The sequence below is a fragment of the Leptonychotes weddellii genome, chromosome 4, assembly GCF_054177405.1.
Source record: "Leptonychotes weddellii isolate Sample4059 chromosome 4, ASM5417740v2, whole genome shotgun sequence".
NCBI classification, from domain to species: domain Eukaryota; kingdom Metazoa; phylum Chordata; class Mammalia; order Carnivora; family Phocidae; genus Leptonychotes; species Leptonychotes weddellii.
The window spans coordinates 136,922,350-136,948,169 of NC_138372.1; the positions used below are offsets into that span (position 1 = coordinate 136,922,350).

Here is a 25,820-nt window from a genome sequence, read left to right on the forward strand (position 1 = left end):
TTTTTTTTTTTTTTAAGATTTTATTTATTTATTTGACAGAGAGACACAGTGAGAGAGGGAACACAACAGGGGGAGTGGGAGAGGGAGAAGCAGGCTTCCCGCCGAGCAGGGAGCCTGATGTGAGGCTTGATCCCAGGACGCTGGGATCATGACCTGAGCCGAAGGCAGACACTTAACGACTGAGCCACCCAGGTGCCCAATATTTGCAAATGTCTTATCAGATAAAGGACTTAATATCCAAAATCTATAAAGAACTTATCAAACTCAACACCCAAAGAACAAATAATCTAATCAAAATGGGCAGAAGACATGAAAAGATGTTTCTCCAAAGAAGACATACAAATGGCCAACAGACACATGAAAAAATCCTCCACATCACTTGGCATCAGGGAAATACAAATGAAAACCACAATGAGTTACCACCTCACACCAGTCAGAATGGCTAAAGTTAACAAGTCAAGAAACAACAGATGTTGGTGAGGGTGTGGAGAAAGGGGAACCCTCTTATATTGTTGGTGGGAATAGAAGCTGGTACAGGCACTCTGGAAAATACTATGTAGGTTCCTCAAAAAGTTGAAAATAGAGCTACCCTGCTCTATTTTGGCCCAGCAATTACACTAATAGGGATTTACCCCAAATATACAAAAGTAGTAATCCGAAGGGCCACCTGTACCCCAGTGTTTATAGCAGCAATGTCCACAATAGCCAAACTATGGAATGAGCCGAGATGTCCATCGACAGATGAATGGATAAAGAATATGTGGTATATATATACGATGGAATACTACTCAGCCATCAAAAAAATGAAATCTTGCCATGTGCAGTGATGTGGATGGAACTAGAGGGTATTATGCTAACTGGAGTAAGTCAGTCAGCAAAAGACAATTTTCATCGGATTTCACTCCTATGTGGAGTTTAAAAAACAAAACAGAGGATCATAGGGGAAGAGAGGGAAAAACAAGATGAAATCAGAGAGAGAGACAAACCGTAAGAGACTCTTAATTATGAGTCTGAAAAAAAATTAGAAATTATCATATGTTGTCACTTATAACAGTGGATTTATGTATTAAGAACAAATCTCTAATGTATGGAGTGTACATATTAGATAAAGAGAAATACCTGTAGGTAGAGCCGATGTTTTTCTTAGAAGACAGCTGTTGGTTTCCTCTTCAATAGTGGGCAGATAAGGGATTGAAGAATTTGGGTTCTGTACCATGAAGCATGGACATAGTAATTTTATTCTGGAAAAAGTTTAAAGCAGGTAAAACCTATTGTTCTCTTCCATGATCACTATACACCTGTCACAGCACCCTGTGAACATTTTTTCAGGGAAATTTCTAAGATAAAAGAGTAAAATGCAACTTCCACTACTCCCCCTTCTCAGTCAACATCATAGTATTGTGTATAGAATTACTGGATATGGATATTAGCCAGTTAGATTTTAGAGACTAATTTTCTAAGAATGACTATTTCAATTTTATCGCACTTCCTGTAACATTAAATAGATTATGGGGGTAATTGTTATTTGAATCAATATTTTTTTGTTAATAATAACCATCTCATTTATGTAGAGAAAAATACAGATTGGCAGTGTTCTGATTATTCAACCAATGGAGAATTGGTTTTAAGGCATTAAGCTATAAGCTAAAAGATAAAAGTAATACTACAATTGGTATATCTAATTGCTTAAAATATTAATATAAGATGTGGTTTCTTGTAGGTTCTACAAATCAACAAGACTTTTCTTCAGGAAAAAGTGAGGATATGGGAACAGTTCAGGAGAAATCTACAAAAAGCCTTGTTATAGGTCCTCTTGATTTTCGTTTGGATAGCAGTGCAGTACATAGAATTTTGAAAATGATTGTTTGTGCCTTGGAACATGAATATGAACCATACAGTGGGCTAAAACCAGGTTTGTTTTTGGCCTCATTTTGAATCTCTTGCTAGTTGATTTGAATGATTATATAATCCAATTTGTTGTAGTTTGCTAAAGTATACTTTTTTGTGTAGTTTGCCTATCTGATTTTCATGTATTTAGTTGTATGTAGAAGTTATGGGAGAGGTCAAGATTTGGAAATTATTTACATAAGTACTTTATTTGCCAGTATTTGTCAGCATTTTATTACCAGACTTTTTGATACTTTTCCCAGTGTATATTCCTGAAATACCATTTTCCCACCTTTGTGGTTTCTGAAGAGCAGACATGAAGATGGACTCTAAACATATAAACTTAGCATTCAAGGAGATGTAGGTCTTACTGATAAAAAAAGAATTTGTTGTACACCTAATTTTCTCTATGTGGCATGAAGGTGTCATGGTTTCCTAAAATACAAATTCATTTTTTATGCAATAAAGCACTCTAGAGTAGGATATAATAGTATAATATAATAATAATATAGTGTCAGACTATGGCTTGAATTCTGACCCCTGCTTTTAAAGTTAGGATATGTAAGTGACATCACTGATTTTTCATTTCTCTATCTCAATAATGAGTTTAATTATTGTAACAGAGATGGTTAAATTATCTCCCCCTTATCCATTATCCCCTTATTTTATAGTAAAAGAAGTTTCTATGATAACAATTCTTAGGATAAAAGTAAAGATGACACATCCCAGGTATAGTCACAGGACTCAAGGTTCTGACTGCTGGGATGGGAACAGAACTTTAAGTGAATTTTGGGGCGGTGACTTTAAAAGGAAATGCACATACCTTCCTTTTCTTCTTTACCCCTTCCTTCTGGCTGGAAAAAATTATAATGGCAGGAGTTGGAGCTGCCATCTTTGACCCTGAAATGAAAGTTGCCTGCTAAGGATAACAGCAACAAGACAGCAAGAACCTGGATCTTTGGTAGCATGGTAGCACTGTCATCTCTGGATCCTTTAGACTCAGATTGTTATATGAAATAAACTTCTGCTGCTGTTCAAACTTTACTTGACTTTTGTCATAGCAAATTTACCGTTATCTAAATATTACACTAGTAGGACCCGTTTCCAAAGATCAGTACATGTAATAGCATGTAACACTGTGTCCAGTACCTAGTAAGTGCTTGACATGTTTATGCATTCATTTCTTGCACCTTGCTTGCATGCCTACTCCATCTCAGACACTCTTTAAAGGGCTAGAAAAGTGTGTATAAAATGGCTAAAATAAAAACGGTGGTAGTACCAAATGTTGGGGAGAATGTGAAGAAACAGGATCACTCATCATTGCTGGTGGGAATGTAAAACCTATACTACTTCTGAAAACAGTTTGTCAATTTCTTTAAAACTAAACCTGCAACTACTATATAGCCCAGCAGCTGTACTCTTTGGCATTTATGCCAGAGAAATGAAAACTTAGGTTCACACAAATATCAATACCTAATTTGTTTTTCTCATGTAAAAATCCAAGCTGGTAGGTGCTCTAGCAGATAAGGTAACTATTGCTTGAGGTTGTCTCTAGACCCAGAATTCTTTGTCTTATTATTCTACCATTCTTTGAGATATACCTCATCTTCGTGGTAAATGTTGGACCATGATTATAATATTTAATTTGAATCAACAGGAAAGGTGGAGCAAGAGAAATTGGTAGGTATGTGGTTTTATTTAATGACATGGCTCTGTCATCCCATTTACCAAAACTTAGTAACATGTCCCTATACCTAGCAGCAGGGATACTGGAAAGTATAGTAGTCTCTGGAAACCTCAGTACCAGACTTCAATTCAGAGGGTTTTATTGCTAAAAGAAAGATTGTAGTTAGCTGTCTCTTTGACAGTGGAATGATTCCCTACACACACACAAGTATATATAACATGAATTTTTATCTGAAGCAGTTTATCGTCTCAAGAATGTGACACACACACACACATCTATATCTATTTTTCTACATATCTGTATATCCATATATATATAAACTATATATGTGTGTGAATATATATATATATTGCTGTTAGTTCACTTTAGTTTAATATACAGACAATTCTCACTTTCCATGGTAATTAGGAATCATAAAAATGTGCCAGCTGATATCATGGAAAGTGATCATAATCAGTGGGACAAATTGAAACTGTTTCACACTTTTGGATATTTTTGTCAAAACACTAAAAGCTCTCTTACTATTGGTTTGAAAGTATATAGAAATGAAAAAAAGGGAATAGTAAAGTAAGAGTTTTATTTCTTAAAAAAGAGAAACTTAAGAGTAGTTTAAACGGTGCTTGTCTCCTTGTCCTGTAACTTACAATATAGAGTGACTCTTTCCTATGCTTTGGCAGATTGTTCTAAGTTTGGATCAGATTCCCATACATTTCAGTGTCGTGAAAACCTCTGAGAGTTCCTTTAATGGGAAGTATTTTGTTTGCATCACTTCCTCTGGGACATCTTTAGACATCTTCGTTCTTCTTTTTTTTTTTTAAAGATTTTATTTATTTATTTGACAGAGAGAGCGAGAAAGGGAACACAAGCAGGGGAAGTGGGAGAGGGAGAAGCAGGCTTCCCGCCGAGCAGAGAGCCCGATGTGGGGCTTGATCCCAGGACCCTGGGATCATGACGTGAGCTGAAGGCAGACACTTAATGACTGAGCCACCCAGGCGCCCCTTTCTTCGTTCTTTTTATCACAACCACTTTCCTCATCAACATTGATAAGTCTGTCTTCACTAATTCCCCTGGCTTCATATCTGAAGTCTCTCCAAGGGTACAGAGTTGATATTCCCACAGTTAGCTATTTCTTCTGTAACTCCTTGTATTTTGTCAGTCTTTGTTTCTTTGCTGCACTTTCATCTTTGATTGCCAGTTCTGTTCCAATTACCCATTTTTGTAAAATGTCACATGGGTTTATTACTGGTAAACAAGGAGGCAGTACAGCTACATGCTTTGCTGTCTGGGAGTTAAATAACAGATATGGGATACCAGTAACCAAACCTGACTGACTTTGAAAGAAGTGACGTGATTGGTCACTGATCATGATGCACATCTTTTATCTATGTTATGATTTGTGGATTGAAGAACTTGCAGTAAGGTTTGTACTTTATGCTCTTACTATACTGTGGTAACTGATATTTGAACTGTTTTTGGGGGAACTGGCATTTTTTAACTAAAACAAGATAATTGAAACTGTTGTATACCCAGAACTGTGCAAAGTGAGAGCTGCTTCTACATACATAATGTGCATGTAAATGAGTACATATGTATTACATCTTAAGTACTTATCCACTTTCTAGAAGCTGTTTATTGTGGTGTAATATACATATTGGAAAGCACAAAACCTAAGGGTATAGTTCTATGAATTTTGCAAACTTAACCACATCTATATAACTGTTCAAGAAATGGAACCTTAGCAGCACTCCAGAAGTCCCCTTTGTGCTCTATTCTCTTTACTCCTTTGACCCCAAGGGTAACCGCTCTCCTTACTTCTAACTTCTTGGATTGAGTTTTTGCTTAGCTTATAATTCATATAAATGGAATCACACAATATGTATCTTCTGTCTCTGGCTTTAGCTTTAGCTTGTTTATGAGATTTATTTCATTATTATATAGTGTGTCATTGTGTGAATATACCACCATTTATCCATTTTACTGTTGATGAGTATTTAGTTTCTAGTTTTTGGTTAGTTATGGTAGTGATGCCACAAACATTCTAGTACATGCCTTTTGGTAAACATGTGTACTCCTTTCTGTTGGGCATGTATGAGTAGAACCACTCAGGTAAAAGGATTGCAAATATTCACTTTTAGTAGGTGTTTCCGAACTGTTTTCCCAAGTGGGACCACTTTACGTTCTTATCAGTGGTTTGGAGAGTTTTAATTGCCAGGGCTGGCAAACTATGACTTACTGCCTCTTTTTGTGCAGCACATGAGTTGATAGTGGGTTTTGTGTTTTTAAATAATTAGGAAAGGGTGCCTGGGTGGCTCAGTCGTTAAGCGTCTGCCTTCGTCTCAGGTCATGATCCCAGGGTCCTGGGATCGAGCCCCGCATCAGGCTCCCTGCTCCACGGGAAGCCTGCTTCTCCCTCTCCCACTCCCCCTGCTTGTGTTCCCTCTCTCGCTCTCTCTCTCTCTGTCAAATAAATAAATAAAATCTTTTGAAAAAATAAAAGAATCGTATTTTATGACCCATGAAAACTATATGAAATTTAATTTTCAGTTTCCATAGGTAAAGTTTTATCAGGACATAATCTTGCTCATAGAGTTTGGTATTGTCTGTAGCTGCTTTTGTGCTACAGTGGCAGAGTTGAGTAGTTGTGCTAGACTGTATGGCCCACAAAGGCTAGAATAGTTTCTAAATGGCTGTTTATGTAAAAGGTTTGCTGATGTTTGGTTTGCATGCTTGCCAACACCCAGTATTAGTCTTTTTCATTTTAACCATTCTAGTGGGTCTGTGATGCTGTCATGTAACTTCATTTGCATTTATCTGATGCCTAATGATGTTATCTAGCTTTCCATAGGATTTTTGGCCATTTAGAAATACTATCCTTTGCTTGTTCAAGGCTTTGTAGCCCATTTTTCTATTCAGTTGTTTATTATTGATTTTTAAAAGGTTTTACATTAAAAAATTTTTAATATGCTGTGGGTCCTTTATATAGATATCTATATCCATCTATCTATGGCAAATATATTCTGCCAGTTTGTGCCTTGCTTTTGCATCATCTTAATGGTATTTTTATGAACAGAAGCTGTTATTCTTTTAACAAAAGAGATTAAAAATTCCTTTAAAATATTTAAAAAATAATTTAAAATCAAATATGTAAATTTTTATATAGCAAAGACCTACATTTATATTCTACAGTAACTTATATAAGTTTAACTTATATTTGTTAAAGGTAACACATTAGTTTGCAATTGCTTCATTGTTGAAAAGAAAAATACTATTTGACCTTAAAATTTGGGAACCAATTAATTCAATTATTTAAAAATAATATTTTATTAAATTTTCATGATTTCATTTTTAGATATTAAGGATGAAAATGAAACAATACTGAATCCTGAAGAAGTGGCATCTTTGGAGGAATATATTCCTACTCGACATACAAGTGTTACTCTCCTCAAATGTACCTGTACTATTTTCATGGCTGAATTCAACTTGTTGGATCATTTGCTACCTGTCATTATGGGAGAAAAGGTATATTTTGCAGTTCACTACTTTTTTTTTTTTTTTCTCATACATGCATATTTGCAAGTCCTATGATATTATAAGAGGAAGGTGATAGAGTAAAAGAATAAGTGCTTATATAATTATCCATGGTGATGTTAAAACAATGTAACTATGATTGTTAATTTTTAAGTGTGTGTGTATGTGTGTACACATATATATTATATATAAATAACCTCAAGCTAAGACTGTATCAAGAAATGTTGAAGAGATCGTGGGCCTGGAAGTCAGTCTAATATACAAACTATGACACTTTGTATCTCTAAACCTGTTTCTGAAAAACAAAACAAGAATATTTTTCAAGTGGGCTGACAGATTCAGCTGGTAAAGAAGCAGTAAGCCTATATGGATTCAGATAGTTTATTACTTACATAAAACATAAGAGCAAATCATTAATGGTGTCAGCTTGCTGTGTCTCTTTCAGGACAACCTTGAAACCAGAAGGCCAAAATGACCTGCAGCACACACGTGCAGCACACCATTAAGTACAGTACTATTTTGTCAAGGATTCAATTCCACATTTCATCTAAGCAGTTACATAGATTACAGCTGTACATTGAGAATAGTAAGTGGAAACCCCATATCTCACCTGAATGTGGGATACTGATGAGAAAATATCTCATAGCAGTCTCCCTCAAAAGAAGGTGAGAAGTGGTCTTTCAGAAGCTCTTTGCAAGACCCCCCTATCTTCTCATGTTGTGAAAGTCACAGGATATTCCACACGGCTTAGGTCTGCTGTGGTTGCATCTTGCCTTTATGGTCTACATGGATTTGTGTAAGATTGTCAGAATGCTGGCACAGAGCTGTTCCCTTACAGTATCTACCTCTTAGAATTATTTTTAATATTAGATGAGATAATGCACATAAATCATTTTGCACATGTTATGAACACAGTAATTACTACTTTATTGTTAATGAGGACTTCTTAGATGCTTCACTTGATTTAGGCCATATATAATGTATTGCTTTCTGAGTTTGCCATATACATAATGTATTTGTTATCTTTAGGGTTTTTCTGTTATATTTCTTTTGATATCTACATAATGATGATTATAGAAATAAGAACTGTCCTAACTTTAAATAAGAACTTGTGGAAGTATGACAGGGAATTGACTATGATACGATAGTTTCATTTTGTGTATTTGCTCCATATTGTCCACTTACAATTGTTGTGTTGCTGGGTAAAGAGATCATCTGGAGAAAATTTCAGCAGAGAAAAAGTATGTCAGTATTAGACATTAACTTCGAAGCAGCTGTGAGTAATGAGTTCAAGATAGAGACAAAAAGGTGGAAGGTTTCACAAGATACCTCAATCTATAAAAAAAGCAACAACAAATCCCATTCTCTAACTGAAAACTGTAACACAAATTAGAAATAAAAGGATGGAAAACAATTTAAATGCGAATCACAGGAAATACAGTGTGGCTGTTTTAATACCAGAAAGTGTGAGCTCAAGACAAGAACTATTATTAGAAATAGCTGTTTTGTAATAATGACTGTTAACTCCATGAGTGGAACAACATAGATAATTCTTACAGATGGCATGTTTTATTAAAGTAGGCAGTCATGAGCATGTACTGTATGATTCTGTAAAGTTCAAGAACAGGCAAAACTAGTCTGTGGTGATTGCAGTGAGAATATTGGCTACCTCTGGCAGTGATCTGATCTATCGCCTGAGAAGGGATATATTGTAGAGTACTTGAAATGTGTGGTAGTTATAGATGTAAAATTTTATTGAGCTCTCCACTTAAGATTTGTGTGCTTTACCGTATGTTGTACCTTAATAATCCAAAGTTGCTTAAAAGAGTAATTGATTAGTAAGTGGTGGTTTAAAAATTAGTAAAAAGTTAAAAAAGCGTGTTCAAACAAGTATGTTCAACTTAGTCAATTTTAGGCACAGTGTTTCTCAATAATGGCACTGTTGGCTTTTTGGACAGGGAAAGTTTTATGTATCATTTACTATCTTTAGCCAATCCCTGCTAAATGCTAGTACTACTCCGCAGTTGTTGTGACAATGAAAGACAGACAAAACAGTGAAACCTCTCTTCCGTGGATTTTCGCGTATGTCTAAGGTCATACAGTTTCTCATTGAGAATGACAGTATGGCATTTTAAGGGAATAAGTTAGTTTTAGGACCAGAAGGAGTTGCTTGCTAATGAGGGTTCATACTCTGGACATCTTGATACCTACTTGCATTTACTTGGAAGCTTAGGTTCTGTAACAGTGAAAGTACCAAGCCTAACTTGAGATTCTTAGGATTTTATGAGCCTTTAACATGTGTATTATTAGTAGATATGATATGGATCAGAAGTTATTCCTCCTTGCAAATTTTGCTTCTTGTGTCTTTGAAACTGTCTGAGTAGTCTTCTTAGTCTCTTCATCATCTAAATGTGAATAAAGCACAGGAAGACAAATGGTGGGTGGCTCTGGGATATCTAGGTCAATATTTGGGAATGGTTGAGCTTAAGAAAATACCATTAAATGTACTGAGGAGCACATAGTGAGCTATTCCAGTTGATTGAAAAATAAAAGTTTAGCTAAATGGGTAGTAATAATTTTATAGTAAATATGCATTTTGAAATCTAGGACATACTTGAAAATATATAGAAGGCATTTGTATTTGGTTATGGTAAGAGAGTTCTGTAGAAAATCATCATTTCTAGATTGATTTGATAACGTTGCAAAATGTGCCCGTCTGAGGCTTGTATGGGGGCATTGCATGTCAGTCACTGTTTTCCTGAAATATAAAGTGAACTCTATTATTTTCCAGAACTCAAGTAACTTCCTGAATACTACAAACTTCCAGTCACTTCGGCCTTTGCCATCCATTCAGATATTAGTGGATAAAATTAATCTGGAACATTCTGTGCCAATGTATGCTGAACAGTTGGTGCATGTGGTCAGCAGCCTTACTCAGCCTTCTGATAATCTGCTTCATTATTGCTATGCACACTGCTATCTTAAGGTAGGAAAAGTGGATTTTCTTGTTTATTAGTATCTGTTTGGCTTTGGGAGAATTAATTAAATATCTTTTTTCTTGGAGTTGTAACTTCATAGAATTAGTACCCCCATAAGATGAGATTTAAATGATACATAATAGATATATTCATTATTCAACATAATTAAATGAAAGTGTACCTATTTTAAAGTTACCCAATTTTTTTGAATTAATAGCTGGATGTTTATATGTTTGTATGTTTATGTCTATATGTTTATAATGTTAATTATGGTTTTTGAAGATTTTTAAAAAAATATTTACTTTAGAGGTAAGGGGAAGGGGCAGAGGGAGAGAATCTTCAAACTGACTCCTTGCTGAGAATGGAGCCTAATGCAGCCTCAGTCTCATGACCCATGAGATCATTACTTGAGCTGAAACCAAGAGCTGGTCACTCAGAGGACTGAGCTACCCAGGCGCCCTGGTTTTTGAAGATTTTATATGTCATCAATGATAATTATAATTAGTGTGAAGGAACACTTAGTTTATTTATTTTTTTATTTTTTAAAGATTTTATTTATTTATTTGACAGAGAGACAGTGAGAGAGGGAACACAAGCAGGGGGAGTGGGAGAGGGAGAAGCAGGCCTCCAGCGGAGCAGGGAGCCTGATGTGGGGCTTGATCCCAGAACCCTGGGTCATGACCTGAGCCGAAGGCAGACGCTTAACGACTGAGCCACCCAGGCGCCCCAGGAACACTTAGTTTATAAGAGTGTTTTAAAGACTCATGATTTCTTTGAGGGGAACGTAACACATTGTTTTTTTTTAGTTACTTTCCTCTTAACTGAATTCATGTTAATTTCTTGATACAAAGAGAGAACTCTTAATGGTTTAAATCGAGTTATATAACATTAATTACTGGAGGCTATATACTCAGCTCTTACGTATTTTCTTGGTAAATAATATATCCCAGGTGTGCCTGGGTGGCTCAGTTGGTTAAGTGTTGTACTCTCAATTTCTGCTCAGGTCATGATCTCAGGATTGTGAGATCCAGCTCTGCATTGGGCTCTGCACTGAGCGTGGAGCCTGCTTAAGATTCTCTTTCTTCCTCTTCCTACCCCTCTCTGTGCCCCTCCTCTCTGCCTCTGTTGCACGTGCACAGGTGCACTATCTCTCAAAAAACAGCAACAACAAAAACATCCCATTGTAGGTACGTAAAGATAAAATCAAATGTTGAGTAGTGTTTTTGCAAAGCAAACACAGATGTATAGTCTAAGTAGAGATAGCATATATCTAATCAAATTCTTTTATGGATTAAAGAAAACTTTACAGACTTATATTCAAGAATAAGAACTAAAAATACACTAAATTTCACGTAAAGGACTCCAAAATTAGAGAACTCCAGAAGTAGATTTTATTGGTTCATGCTTCATTGTTCCATGTTTGAAAGTTCTTAAATACTTGTCTATTTGTAGAATAAAAAGAAACCAATGTAAATAAAAGTTTTACATCACCTCTAGTTTAAGGTGGTGAAATTTGTTTTCAAACCATGGAGAGTAGAAGAACATGTTTTCCTAGAAGTTCATGCAAAGCCCATTTTTAAGAGGATGGAAGAGACTCCACTCCCTTGCTTAATGAGAGAGTGATACTGTCAGGTTGTGAAGGGGTGTGGACACAGGAAAGTATGATTCATTAGGGCCATTATTAGAATTATCTATCACAGTGTTTTATGTCGTGTGGAGAGTAGCAGAAAGTAATTTTGAAAGCTAGATATATAGGTAATATTTTATACTTGTGCCTTTTTATTCATTCCCATAATTAATACACTGAAGTGTATTTTTTTAAATATTGGTATGACTTGAATATCAGATTATAATGTTGGGAATATTTGCCTTGTTTTATTGAAACAGGACTAATTTCAGGCAGTTCTCTAATCTTTCCGAGGTAGTCTACTTAGGTAGGATTCATCAATTTGGTAAATATTAGATTCTTTACATATTGCAGACACTCAGCATTGAAGATGAATAAGGCATGTCCTGTCCTTAAGGAGAATGGTCGCCAAAGCCAATAGTCACCAATATGGTTGTCCTCCATACTGAGATAAAAGTTACTGGGATAGTTGTTTACTACTACTGTTATCATTTTAAAAGCGCACTTAAATTTCCAGGGTAATGTAGGTGGCTCAGTCAGGTGAGTGACTCTTGATTTTGGCTCAGGTCATGATCTCAGGGTTGTGAGATTGAACCTCGTGTTCAGATCTGTGCTCAGCTTAGAGTCTGCTAAGGATTCTCTCTCTCTTTTCCCTCTGCCCCTCCCAGCTAAGGCTCTCTTTCTCTCTCTCAAATAATAAATAAGTAAAATCTTAAAAAAAATTTTCCAGGGTAATGTAAAAGTTAGTTACAGTGTAATCTGGATAAAGTTATGTTTTGGAAAAAGGTCTTTTGCTTTTATGCATACTAATTGTCTTTTATATTTTGGTTAATTTGACTAGAGCTATGTGTAATGGATAAGCTATGTTCTAGGAGGTTTGGTGTTAGGCAGAGCAGGAATATTATATGTAGAAAAACTTGTCATTGATATTAAGAATATTGAGTATTTTGGGGCAGTTGGGTGGCTTATTTGGTTAAGCTGCTGCCTTCTGCTCAGGTCATAAGCCCAGGGTCCTGGGATTGAGCCCTGAGTCAGGCTCTCCGCTCAGTGGGGAGCCTGCTTCTCCCTCTCCCTGCTCCCCCCCCACAACTCATGCTCTCTCCTGTGCACTCGTGCTCTCTCTCTCAACTAAATAAAATCTTGAAAAAAAGAATATTGAATATTTAAAAAAATAAAGCCTTGAGTCTTGAATATATCATTGTATTTTTGATGCTTCTTCAGTGGCCTGGTACTTTTTTTTTTTTTTTAAGAATTTTTATTTTAGAGAGCACGTGGGCAGGGGGGATGGTCAGAGGGAGAAGAATGTGCTGAGCTTGGAGCCTGCCTTGGGGAGTGGTGGTGGGGGATGCTTGATCCTAAGACTTGAGAGATAATGACCTGAGCCGAAATCAAGAGTCAGATGCTCAACCCACTGAGCCACCCAGGCACCCCTGGCCTGGTACATTTTTTTTTTTTTTTAAGATTTTATTTATTTGTCACAGAGAGAGAGTGCACAAGCAGGGGGGAGCGGCAGGCAGAGGGAGAAGCAGACTCCCCGTTGAGCAGGGAGCCTGATGCTGGACTTGATCCCATGACCTGAGCCAAAGGCAGATGCTTAATCAACTGAGCCACCCAGGTGTCCCTGGCCTGGTACATTTGTAAACGTTCAGGATTTGTTAGAGAGTTTTAGTTTATATTTGTACTATTTGGAACCGACTCAAAATACTGATTTGTTGTAGAGTTTATAGCAGTTCGTGTTACTTGGCATAATTACTCTGACTTTTGAGGAGGTTTACAAAGATTAATTTTTCCATCATAGTGTTAAAATATTACAGTAGAGAATTTGAATGTTTATTTCATGTGTGTGGCATCTTAGACCCTAAGTAATTTTCAGTAAATACTGAAACAAAATGCTCAAGTTTTTAATTTTGTATACCTAAATTTGACTGTATTGACTATATGATGAAATGGTATATAGCACCTATTTCATGTAGTGAAATTTATTAATTGGGAGAGATGGCCTGGATGTGTGAAGAGAACCCACAGATGGAACTTTCATATGTCTTACCAAGTGCTCTTTATTTAACTGCTAAGCCCATCCTTTGAATATATATGGCATCAAGTAGCTAAGTCATTGCAAAGCATCTGATGTTTGAAACATGAATAAGTTCGTGAAGGCACCCTATAAACTGTAGAATAATATATAAATTTAAGGCCTTCTTACTCGTAAGGATCAGCTATGGCAAATGCTTCAGAGAGATCGAGAAGATTATAGTAGAATCAAAATCCTTTGTTTAGATTTGGTAATTTTCAACCTCAAGAAAATAGTTTTCTCCGGGGATTTGGAGAAGTGGTGCTTTCATACATGGCTGATGGGTGTGTAAATTGGTATCATTTTGGACGGTACTTTTGTAGGATCTAACAAATTTGAAGACAAATTTACCTTATACTCATCCAATTTTCAGTGTATATCCTACAGCAGGGGTCAACAAACTTTTCTTTAAAGGGTCAGAGAGTAAATATGTTAGACTTTGTGGGCCAGGAGGCAAAATTTAGGATGTACTTAATAAGAGAACAAATTTCCACAAATCTTGAGTTGATAAAATTAAAAATGGATTGCATGTTCCAGTGCATTACTGTATGTGGTTTACTCTTTTTTAAACTATTTTACTTTTTTTATTTTTGTAAAATACATTTGACATAAAAATTACCATTGAAACAATTTTTTGGTGTATAGTTAAGGGAGAGTAACTACATTCATAATTGTGTAACTGTCTTTACCATCCATCTCCAGAATCTTCTCATCAACCCATACTAAATCTCTATTAAAGAATAATTCCAAATCCTCTCTCCTCTGTCCCTGGGTAACCACCATTCTTCACTCTGTCTCTATGAATTTGACTACTTTAAGTACCTCAGATTAGTGGAATCACACAGTATATGTGCATTTAACTGTTGTATTTCATTAGGATACTGTCTCTAAGATTCATTCATGTCATAGCATACTGTAAAGCTTGCTTATAGTTCGAGTCTGAACACTACATTCTATGTATATACCACATTTTGTTAATCCACTCTTTTATTGATGAATACTTGGGTTGTACCCACATTTTGGGTAATATCTATAATGGTGGTATAAACATGGGATGCAAATACCTGTTAACTTCACTGATTTATTTTCTGTATATAGCTTGAAATGGAATGCTGAATAATAACTTTATTTTTTAAAACACAGCATATAAGTATGCACAGCAGCTACACTATTATATATATATATTTTTCATTCTTTAAATTTTTAAAAAACTTTTGATTTAAATTCTAGTTAGGTACCATACAGTGTAATATTAGTTTCAGGTGTACAATATAGTGATTCAGTACTCCATACAACACCCAGTACTCATCACAGCAAGTGCACTCCTTAATCCTCATCACCTATTTTCTATTTCACCCATTCCCTCATCCATCTCCCCTCTGATAACTGTCAGTTTGTTCTCTATAGTTACGAGTCTGTTTCTTGGTTTGTCTCTCTCTCTTTTTTTTTTCCTTTGCTCATTTGTCTTGTTTCTTTTTTTTTTTTTTTTAAGATTTTATTTATTGAGAGAGAGAATGAGATAGACCATGAGGGGGGGAGGGTCAGAGGGAGAAGCAGACTCCCTGCCGAGCAGGGAGCCCGATGCGGGACTCGATCCTGGGACTCCAGGACCATGACCTGAGCCGAAGGCAGCTGCCCAACCAACTGAGCCACCCAGGCGCCCTTGTCTTGTTTCTTAAATTCCACATATGAATGAAATCATATGGTGTTTGTCTTTCTCTGACCGACTTATTTTGCTTAGCATAATACCGTCTAGGTCCATCCATGTTGTTGCAGATGGCAAGAGTTCATTTTTTATTGGATGAGTAATATTCCATTATATGTGTGTGTACACCACATCTTTATCCATTCATCAGTGGATGGACGTTTGGGCTATTTCCGTAATTTGGCTGTTGTAGATAATGCTGCTATATAAACATCAGGGTACATGTATACCTTTGAATTGGTGTTTTGTATTCTTTGGGTGAATACTCAGTAGTGCAATTGCTGGATTGTAGGGTAGCTCTATTTTTAACTTTTTGAGGAACCTCCATACTATCTTCCACAGTGGCTGACCAGGTTCCATTCCCACCAGCAGTGCACAAGGGTTCCCCTTTCTCCATATCCTTGCCAGCACCTGTTGTTTCTTGTGTTGTTGATTTTAGCCATTCTGACAGGTGTGAGGTGATATCTCATTGTAGTTTTGATTTGTATTTCCCTGATGATGAGCGATATTAAGCATCTTTTCATGTGTCTGTTGGCCATCTGTATATCTTCTTTGGAAAAATGTGTATTCATGTCTTCTGCCCATTTTTAAATTGGGTTATTCATTTTTTGGGTGTTGAGTTATGTAAGTTCTTTATATATTTTGGATACTAACCCTTAATTGGATATGTCATTTGAAAATATCTTCTCCCATTCTGTGGGTTGCCTTTTAGTTTTGTTGATTGTTTCCTTTGCCCTGCAGAGGCTTTTTATTTTGATGGAGTCCCAAAAATTTACTTTTGCTTTTGTTTCCTTGCCTCAGGAGACGTATCTAGAAAGAAATTGCTATGGCCAATATCAGAGAAATTATTGTCTGTGTTCTTCTCTCGGATTTTTATGGTTTCTTACATTTAGGTCTTGCATCCATTTTGAATTTATTTTCGTGTATGGTATAAGAAACTGGTCCAGTTTCATTCTTTTGCATGTTGCTGTCCAGTTTTTCCAACACCATTTGTTGACTAGACTATCTTTTTTCCATTGAATATTCTTTCCTGCCTTGTCAAATATAAATTGGCCATATAGTTGTGGGTTTATTTCTGGGTTTTCTGTTCTGTTCCACTGATCTATGTGTCTGTTTTTGTGCCAGTACCATAGTGTTTTGATCCCTACAGCTTTGTAATATAGTTTGAAGTCTGGAATTGTGATGCCTCCAGCTTTTCTTTTTCAGGATTGATTTGGCTATTCAGGGTCTTTTGTGGTTCCATACAAATTTTTGCATTGTTTATTCTAGATCTGTGAAAAATTATTTTGATGGGGATTACATTAAATGTGTAGATTACTTTGGGTAGTATAGACATTTTAACAATATTTGATTTTCCAACCCATGAAAATGGGATGTTTTTCCTTTTTTTATGTCCTGTTCAATTTCTTTAATTAGTGTTTTGTAGTTTTCAGAGTACGGGTCTTTGACCTTTTTGGTTAGGTTTATTCCTAGGTGTCTTATGGTTTTTGGTGCAATTGTAAATGGGATTGAGCCTTAATTTCTCTTTCTGCTTCTTCATTATTGGTGATAGAAATGGAACATATTTATGGATTAACATTGTAGCGAAGGTAATGCTTGATTTTTATTTTTCTGTTTGTCCCTTTAAGAAAGGAACATATCTTTAGCATGCTGGTTATACTATTATACTGAGTGTCTTATGATGAGAACAGCATAAAAATGATTTGTTTTACATCACAATTACTATGTTTTCCTTCTCATTTACAGTTAGTGTGTGATTTTTTATAGTTTTTGCCTTTTATCATTGCAAATCCTAATTTAGCATACTAACTTTTATTAAAAATTTACTAGGAGTTTTTTATATTTCTAAATCTACAGTTTCTTCTATTGATGTTAATTCAAGAACATTGCAAAGTGTTAAAATGTAGATGATGTTTTTTATTTTCTAATTGGATTTTTTTAAAAGGTGGCACTGCATGTTGAATTGTTCATTTAGTGTGATATGTGTAAGTCATCTTATTCAAGTTGACATTTCCTTCAGCTAAAATTTTTATTGGTAGTTACACTTAACTGCTTTTTACATTCTTACTGTTCAGACTATTAGTTTGCAATGTTCAGTGCTTTTATTCTGTTTATTAATACATGAATTATCCTTCGTGAAACAACCTCCACTCCTGTTGCGTTGGTGGTTTCCCTTTTTCTAGATAAAGTATTTGTAATCTTGATGAAGAGCTGTTGACAAGTTAGTAGGTTACGTAGGTATTGTAAACCTGTGTATATCTACTGTAATTTAAAGGAGAGTTAGAAATTGGTTATTTTGAAATAATTATTTTTGATGTGGTAGATAGGCACTCTTTCATTATAATTTATATTTGCCTGAATGTTCCCTTAGAAGCATCTCAGCGCAGCATGTAAATTTAGTAAAAGTTTAAAAAACATTATGAAATAAGATACAGTTTCCCCAGAGTCCTTTGCAGTTCTGCAAACATCCAGCAGGGATCTCCTCTACACCCAGTTTCCATCTGAGTACACTTAATGATAGTGTCTGTGATTATACTGTTGGGCATTTCATAGAATATTAGAAAGTGCCTTGAGAGAGTTCTTAGTTGACCACAGATAATCTAATATGATAAAATATTACCCTTATTCATACTCTAGGAATATTTAGAGGTTGGGCATTGTTTTTAAAATGTTTTATATTAAGTGGTATTAGTAATTAGAGACTTTAGGATCCTTTAAATGGGCCTTTTAGAGGAAATAAATTCTGAAATTGCACAGTGCCTGGAAATTCTTGGTATACAGTGTTGCTCAGAACAAGTCTTCAAAGATAATGTATGTGACTAACTTAATTTTTAAGGTTCATCATTTAAGTATTAGAATCATTTTTTTTTTTCCTTCTCAATTCTCTATTTCTTGCCACTTGGTTGATAGTAGTACTTACAGGATAGTAGGTTAATCACTTTCATTTTCTTTGATAGTAATTAGGTAAGTAGGTCCTTTGAAATGCAGTTTTCTCTAAAAATATGTAATTCTAACTAATGTCTCATTTCCAAGAAGTTATTTTGTTCACTTAGAACTGATTTTAGAGCAAATGATTTCACTTTTTCAGTTTGATGAATGATAGGGACATAATACCTTTTTGAAACCATTTGGAAGTAGTTTAATACTTTTTAAGAAATTAGTCATTAGTTTATAAGTTCATTAAATGAAAGTATTTTGTTGTGAAAATTAGTGATTGAAAAATCTTAAACATGTTTCACTGTAGAACTTAATCAGTTAATATAAATCCTAGAGATAGGAAAGTCAGTGCTTGATGAACCTAAGGAACAAAAATTAATAAAGTTAAGTGTTAGGCTTAAACTACTTCTGTATGTTATTGGAAAACAGTAACTATTTTGTATCCCTGTGTGTTAGTGTTTCCTGTTTGAGATGTTTATCTTTTACCGTATTGGAAATAACTGGAGCAGAAATATAGTAAGTTCTGTGTAGTGTTTCATATATAATGTGATGTTATATTGATTCTTCCTATTAAAGCAAGTATACTGTTCAGGAATTTCAGGGAATGCTTATAAAATTTTTGAGTGTGATCTCCTCGTTTTAAGTATAAACATATGAAGAGTATGCCATGTACCAAATTTCTGGGGGTGAAAAACAGCCCTAGAATTTTCACGGAAGAAAGGGAAAAGATGTAACATTTTTAGGATATATTTGAATATCCTTTTTGTGTGTGCATAATGTAAGTTGAAGGCAAAATAGATTTTTATGATTGTTTTTGTTGTAATTAATGTTCTTTTAGGCATTAAATTATATTAACAGTAATTTATTACAGTTAATTTTTACAATGTGCACAATACAGGCAGTTTATATTAATAGCAAGTGTGTGCATTTTAGCAGACAATAAAACACTACATGAGAGTTATGTTTAGAAATAAAATGTGAAACTTAGAAGCAGTGATCTTTCAGGCAAGTGAAAGAAATACTATATATTTAAATCTCTTAATTTGGATTTAGTCAGTGTTAAATTGAATAAAAGAAAATGTTGATGTTTGGGAAGTGGAAAAAGACATTGGAACATATTTAGTGTGCAGCTGTTGTAGAGCAAATTGAAACTGACGTATTTCATCCTGTGCTTATTAAAACTTTGTCTCTGTGAACATTTGGATCTTTTCTTTTTGTTTCAGATATTTGGTTTCCAAGCAGGACTGACGTCTTTGGATTGTAGGGGATCTTACTGCTTACCTGTACCTATTATTCCCTCTTTCAGCACTGCTCTTTATGGTAAACTTCTGAAACTACCCACGTGCTGGTAAGTATTATGGTAAAATGTGGTTTATGGTATTTTCATTTATTATGAAGGGGGAAAAACCCAACTGTGTCTGTCTTATGCAAGTGTGTTAGTTTTATACAAAACCTTAGAAAAATATCTGAAGTTATACTGTCTTTTACTGAAACACTAAAAATCTCTCTTTAATGCCTGAAATGTGACTAGCTCATAGTATCTTTTGTGGTAGTGTTAAGTGTTGTTGGGGTACTAACTGTTAAGCCATGTTGGAACTGTAGTAAACTGTTGCTGCTTCATACTGTACCGGGAACTGCAAAGGCAAATACCTTATTTTTTCCTTTTTGAGAGAGGATACGAAGATATTAAAAAGTTGCAAACTAGTATCAAGGCCTGAGTATTTATCACCTAAATAACAATTTCATGTGTATTCCTAGCTACTAAGAAAAGCATACCCATAACATAGATTTAGTGTTTTATATGTCTATAGTTGCTTCATTTTCAAAGAAACTGATTTTAGGCTTTATTTTCATTTGGTTTTGGGTTTCTTTATTTGGAGGTCCTATTTCCTTAAGTTGGAAGAGGTTTATAGAAAGAAAGCCAATAGTTACTCATCATACCTTTTTTTTTTTAATTGAAAGCAAACTTTAATGTATTAAAAACAAAACTGAAGATATGAAATAAGGTTTAAACACTTGAAATTAAATTCTAGTGAAATATTTCTACATTTTAAAATTAGGTTACTTTTACTGTTTAGAATATGTCTTTGCTTTCTCAACCTAATTAGTAGGCTTATTTTTACAGGATGTATTTTCTGTTATTTATGAAAAGCAACATAATTTCTAGAAAATATTCTTTAAAGTACTTCATTTGTTAAAAATATATTTCTTTAATAATATATAACTTTTAAAATGAAATTTGTAAATTAAATGCTCACATCTTCAAAAAATTTGCCTATTGATCCAGAAAATTAAAAAATACAGAAATTGCAGTTAAGTCTTGAAATCAGTTCTTGTATAAAATGAAACTATTATTAAATGATCATTGTTAATTTCTCTTGATAAGTTTAATTTTATCCTTATTCATCCATATTCCACACATGTCATTTATTATGTTTTATAGAGATTCACTTTTTAACTTTTTATTTGTGTATACATAGCATGTTGCATTTGAGCCAAGTTTTATATTCTGATCTACTAGGAAATACCAGGGGATATGTCCCAGTGGTATGTCAATATCAACTTTAATAAATGTTTGTGAGCACTGTTATCTCAGTTATGTGCTGATTTATTTATCATTCATAACACTGAGATTTTTAGAAAAACAGTGCAATTTACTATAAAAAATACTTAGCTTTTTTAGAAAATAAGAAGCCAAAATTTTCAAAATGAATTATAGCCTTTATATGAAAAAAAATTGAATATTTAAATAGGCAAGGCTTGGTTTAAGGATATGTAGGGCTTACTTTAAATATTGTCAAATGTGATTTAAACTAAGTCTGCTGACATCTAAAAGAAAATATTCCATTTAAATACTAAAAGCATGAGATAACACAATGCTTGTATTTGGATGTGACTTGCTTTTTTAAATTTTATTTTATTATGTTATGTTAATCACCATACATTACATCATTAGTTTTTGATGTAGTGACTTGCTTTTTTGTATTTAAGGCCACTTCTGTATTATTTGAGTGATATTTTTCTACGCTTTACATGAGTATATTGCTTTGAAATAGTTTCTTTACATTATTTCCCTTAATTAATAGACCGTAAATTATAATTTGTTCTTAGCAACTCTAAATTGAAAGTAATACGTATAAAACTCATTAAGTTGAGATGTATCTTAGTTAAATCAAATGAATAAGATACCAGATAAATGTTTCATATAGTGCTTGAATTAAATAAAAATCATATGAGAACTGAGAATTTTATTTAACTCATGTAGTGAGTGAAGATTATTTTAGTAAGGCACCCTGGTTGTGTCATTAAGTGTCAGCTCTGTTCCCAATATGGTATCTCCCTTCCTCAAATTATACAAGCTCTTTCATCTGGATTTTTAAAAATCACATTCCAGTTTCTTAAAGCACATGTCTGATGCTATTTATATCTATAACTATATATTTTTTCAATAATGAGAAGAGCATACTTACTATAGATCATAGCTTTTGAAACACATATACCACAATGAAAAAAAATTTTAGTTGGTATGTTTGAGTTAGCAATGGAAATCTAGATTTTATGTAAAACAACAAAATAGTTCATACTTCTTGTTTAAAAATGTCTAAATTGATACTAATTATATATGAAATTTGAAACTAATGTATATTTTAATCAGGTTTGCTAATTTAAAAAATATGTGGCTTAAGTAACATTGAAAATAAGTTATTTTTCTCCCATTTGAATGTTCATGCTAATATATTTTAGCTTTAATGAGCAAGCTAATACTAAACTCCAGTCTTGGGATTTATTTTTTTTTCAAAAATATTTTGGTCATGGGTGCCTGGGTGGCTCAGGCGGTTAAGCGTCTGCCTTCGGCTCCGGTCATGATCCCAGGGTCCTGGGATCGAGTCCCACATCGGGCTCCCTGCTGAGCAGGGAGCCTGCTTCTCCCTCTCCATCTGCCTGCTGCTTCCCCTGCTTGTGCTCTCTCTCTCTCTGTCAAAAATAAATACAATCTTTAAAAAAAAAAAAATTTTGGTCATATTTTATCTTTCATTCTGTATTACACACTTTCCAAACATAAAAATGTAAATATTTCAAAACATTTTTTTCTTCATTGCTTTACAACAAGTTAACTTATTCTTTTAGTCCCTTAGAACAGGACTGAAATATGTAGGGTATAATGGGAAAGACACAGTGACAATAATATTTAATGATGGAGATCTTGAGCAATTCAGATTTTAATTTTCCTCCTTTTTTAGTAAGGGGATGTTTAAAAGTGGGCAATAAAGTGTTGGTTAAAGGGCAACAAAGTATAACTTTTGTTATTACTAGTAGGAATAACCTTGGTCTCCTGTAGACAGTTTTTAAACAAATTTCTATAGTAGTAATGCTTTTAGGTTTCTAGATATATTCTTGGAGTTAACCTTTTTTTTTTTTTCAGAACAGAGAAACTATAATAAATATGTCCTCTCTATTTCTAAACTTTTTAATTGAAATATTAATATTTTATAGAAAAGTACATATATTGTATTTCATAAGTGAATTGGACATTTGGGAACTAGCAGAAAGATTAAGAAACAGAGTAACATCAGCATCTCAAAAGCCTCTCTTACTTACCCTCCTGCAAGGTTAACCATTATCCTGATTTCTTTTAACATAGATTAGTTTTGTCTGTTCTTGGACTTAAATAGAATCAGTCGTCCATAGTCTTTTTGACTGGCTTCTGTCACTCAACATGTTTGTGAGATTCATTGATACAGTAGAATGTAGTTTTTAGATTGTTTGCTTTTGTCACTATACAGTATTGTATTACATGAACATTGATCATTTGCACATTCTTGATCTGCAATTTTATTTTAATTTATTTTTTAAAAATATTAATATTTTATTTATTTATTAGAGAGAGAGAGAGAGTGCATTCACAAGCAGGGGGAGTAGCAGAGGGAGAGGTAGAAGCAGACTCCCTGTTGATGTTGGGCTGGATCCCAGGACCCTGGGATCATGACCTGAGCCGAAGACAGATACTTAACCAACTGAGCCACCCAGGCGCCCCTTGATCTGCAATTTTAATTGAAAAATAAGTACCTAAAGTATGTGTTTATTTTTTATTCCTGTGCCATTTTCCCTTTTCCTTAAGAAGCTTCAATTATATTAGAGGAGATTAGATGTCATTCATAAATACTTTTTGATTTTCTGTATTTTGATAGGCATTGTGCTACACGTTGGGATTGGGAAAAGAATACAGTAGAATGCAGTGAGGGTAAGAGATATCCCCTGAGCATGACAACTTACAGTCTAGTGGGAGAGGACACTAGACACATAAAACGGTTGTCTTTAAATGGCAAAATTGAGGCTTAAGAAAAATGTCCTGTTAGTTTAAAGAAAGTAGAAAATTTCCCTGGGACATCATGGTTGGCTTCATAGAAGTGGCAGTAGAATTTTGGTTTTACTGGTTGAATTGGGTATATATCCAGACATGAGGAGGTTGGTTTTGGGGTGTGGAGGCTTCTAGGGGGATAATACAGTCTCAACAAAGTCAGGGTTGCTCTATTGGATCTGTGAATGGATACCATGGGAGAGGAATTTGGAAGGCTACTTTTGGGCCTAGACTTTTATGTGATTAAGGATGTCTGAGTTTAATATGAATACTTAAAAGTTAAGCCAGGTAATCAAATATTCATTAACCCAATTTCTTCTTCATCAGGCTTGTAATACTGTAATTATACTATAGTCACAAATTCACTTTCTCCTATAATTGAGGGTTCAAAAGTGTGATCTCATTTATAGATAGACAATGCAACATACTTTGGAAGTTCAGAGAAAAATTACTTTGGCTTAGAAAGTCCTGGAGAGGGGGCGCCTGGGTGGCTCAGTTGTTAAGCATCTGCCTTCAGCTCAGGTCATGATCCCGGGGTCCTGGGATTGAGCCCCACATCGGGCTCCCTGCTCCGCGGGAAGCCTGCTTCTCCCTCTCCCACTCCCCCTGCTTGTGTTCCCTCTCTTGCTGTATCTCTCTCTGTCAAATAAATAAAAAAATCTTTAAAAAAAAAAAAAGAAAGTCCTGGAGAACACGAAGGTGGTAACTTGTAAGGAGGTTATTAAAGAATGCATAGAATATGAAAGAAAATACTTTTTAATGCAGTATTAGGTATTTAGTTTAACAAGTTTTCATAACAATCCTGTGAGCTAACATAATATTCTTTTATAAAACTAAAATTCAGGGAAGTTACACAAATTGTCCAAAGTCACACAGTGGCTGGGCAAGGATTCTCATGGAAGGTTATCTCATTCTAAAGTCTTTCTTACCTGAAGGACTGAAGACACTACATTATCTTTTGTTAATCATCATCAAAGGCTCAGCGTGCTTTTTGCCTTGTAGTAAAAGTGGATTTCCATGTATTGAGAGGGTAGTTGAGATAGTACAGCTAATAAATCTGAACTCTCCTAGTATCTCCTAATATATAGATAACAGTATATAGATATTGTGATGATCTCATAGAATTGTAGTTAATAGGGTTACGTGGAGTCTTGGGCATTATCTTAGTTTCTGAGTCTATGACACAGCTTTGATTTATAGTTGTCTATCATGGGCTGAACATTTTTTTCAGAGGGACTTAGCTACTTTGTGAGGTAACCAGATTCATTGTTGGGCAGCTCTAGAGTTCTTTCTTTTACTGTTCATGTTTCTTCTCTTTCTAATTATTGCTTATATATGTCATGAGTCATTTTTATAGTCCTAGGAATGTGGGAAAACACATTTATTTACAAGATTGAGGGATCCCTATAAGCACCCATTCCTTATTTAGCACAGTAACAGACGGGTTGGTTTTGAATAATGAAGTTATTGAGCAGTTCATTTGTTTGAGGAATACGTTTCTATGGAATCTATGTCTCAGTTCAGTGTTAATTAAGAAGTACAGGATTTGGTGGTGGTAGTGGGCTCATGGTAATTGACATGGTATCTAAAGGAGAAGTGAGCAGATACTGATCCTTTTGCCTCCCTGAAATGGAAACTGAAGCAGCCATTTTCCCGTGCTAGCTCAGAATAACACTAGAATAACTTTAATGGAAGGTAGGCCCTTCAAGTCTAAAAAAAAATGCCAATATTTATTTATCAGCAAATGTAGAGAATAAGTAACCCACCCCACAAGTTTCAAAAGGAGGTTTGCTCAACTGCCTTGTCCTTTATAATACCACAGTTAGAGAACATAGAGTTGAGTGTTTTTAATGCCCCGGAGATAGAACTTTTTAATTTCCTTTTTTCCAGAGCTATGATTATTTTCATCTGTCTGCTTTTGTGATAAACATTTTCTTTAACAGAATGTCTTATTTATTTATTATTTTCTTATGTTAATCACCATACATTACATCATTAGTTTTTGATATAGTGTTCCATGATTCATTGTTTGCTTATGACA

General features: G+C 34.6%; 1 protein-coding gene across 1 annotated transcript in view; it reads left to right on the forward strand.

The window, feature by feature from the left end:
- The window catches only part of VPS13B (vacuolar protein sorting 13 homolog B), a 743,427-nt gene that overhangs the window by 96,820 nt on the left and 620,787 nt on the right, over positions 1–25,820 (forward strand). Inside the window, exons 13-16 of the mRNA XM_081817134.1 lie at positions 1,721–1,912; positions 6,924–7,093; positions 9,894–10,088; positions 19,644–19,768. Of these exons, the coding sequence (XP_081673260.1) occupies positions 1,721–1,912; positions 6,924–7,093; positions 9,894–10,088; positions 19,644–19,768 (682 nt within the window). The remainder of the gene's footprint in view (positions 1–1,720; positions 1,913–6,923; positions 7,094–9,893; positions 10,089–19,643; positions 19,769–25,820) is intronic.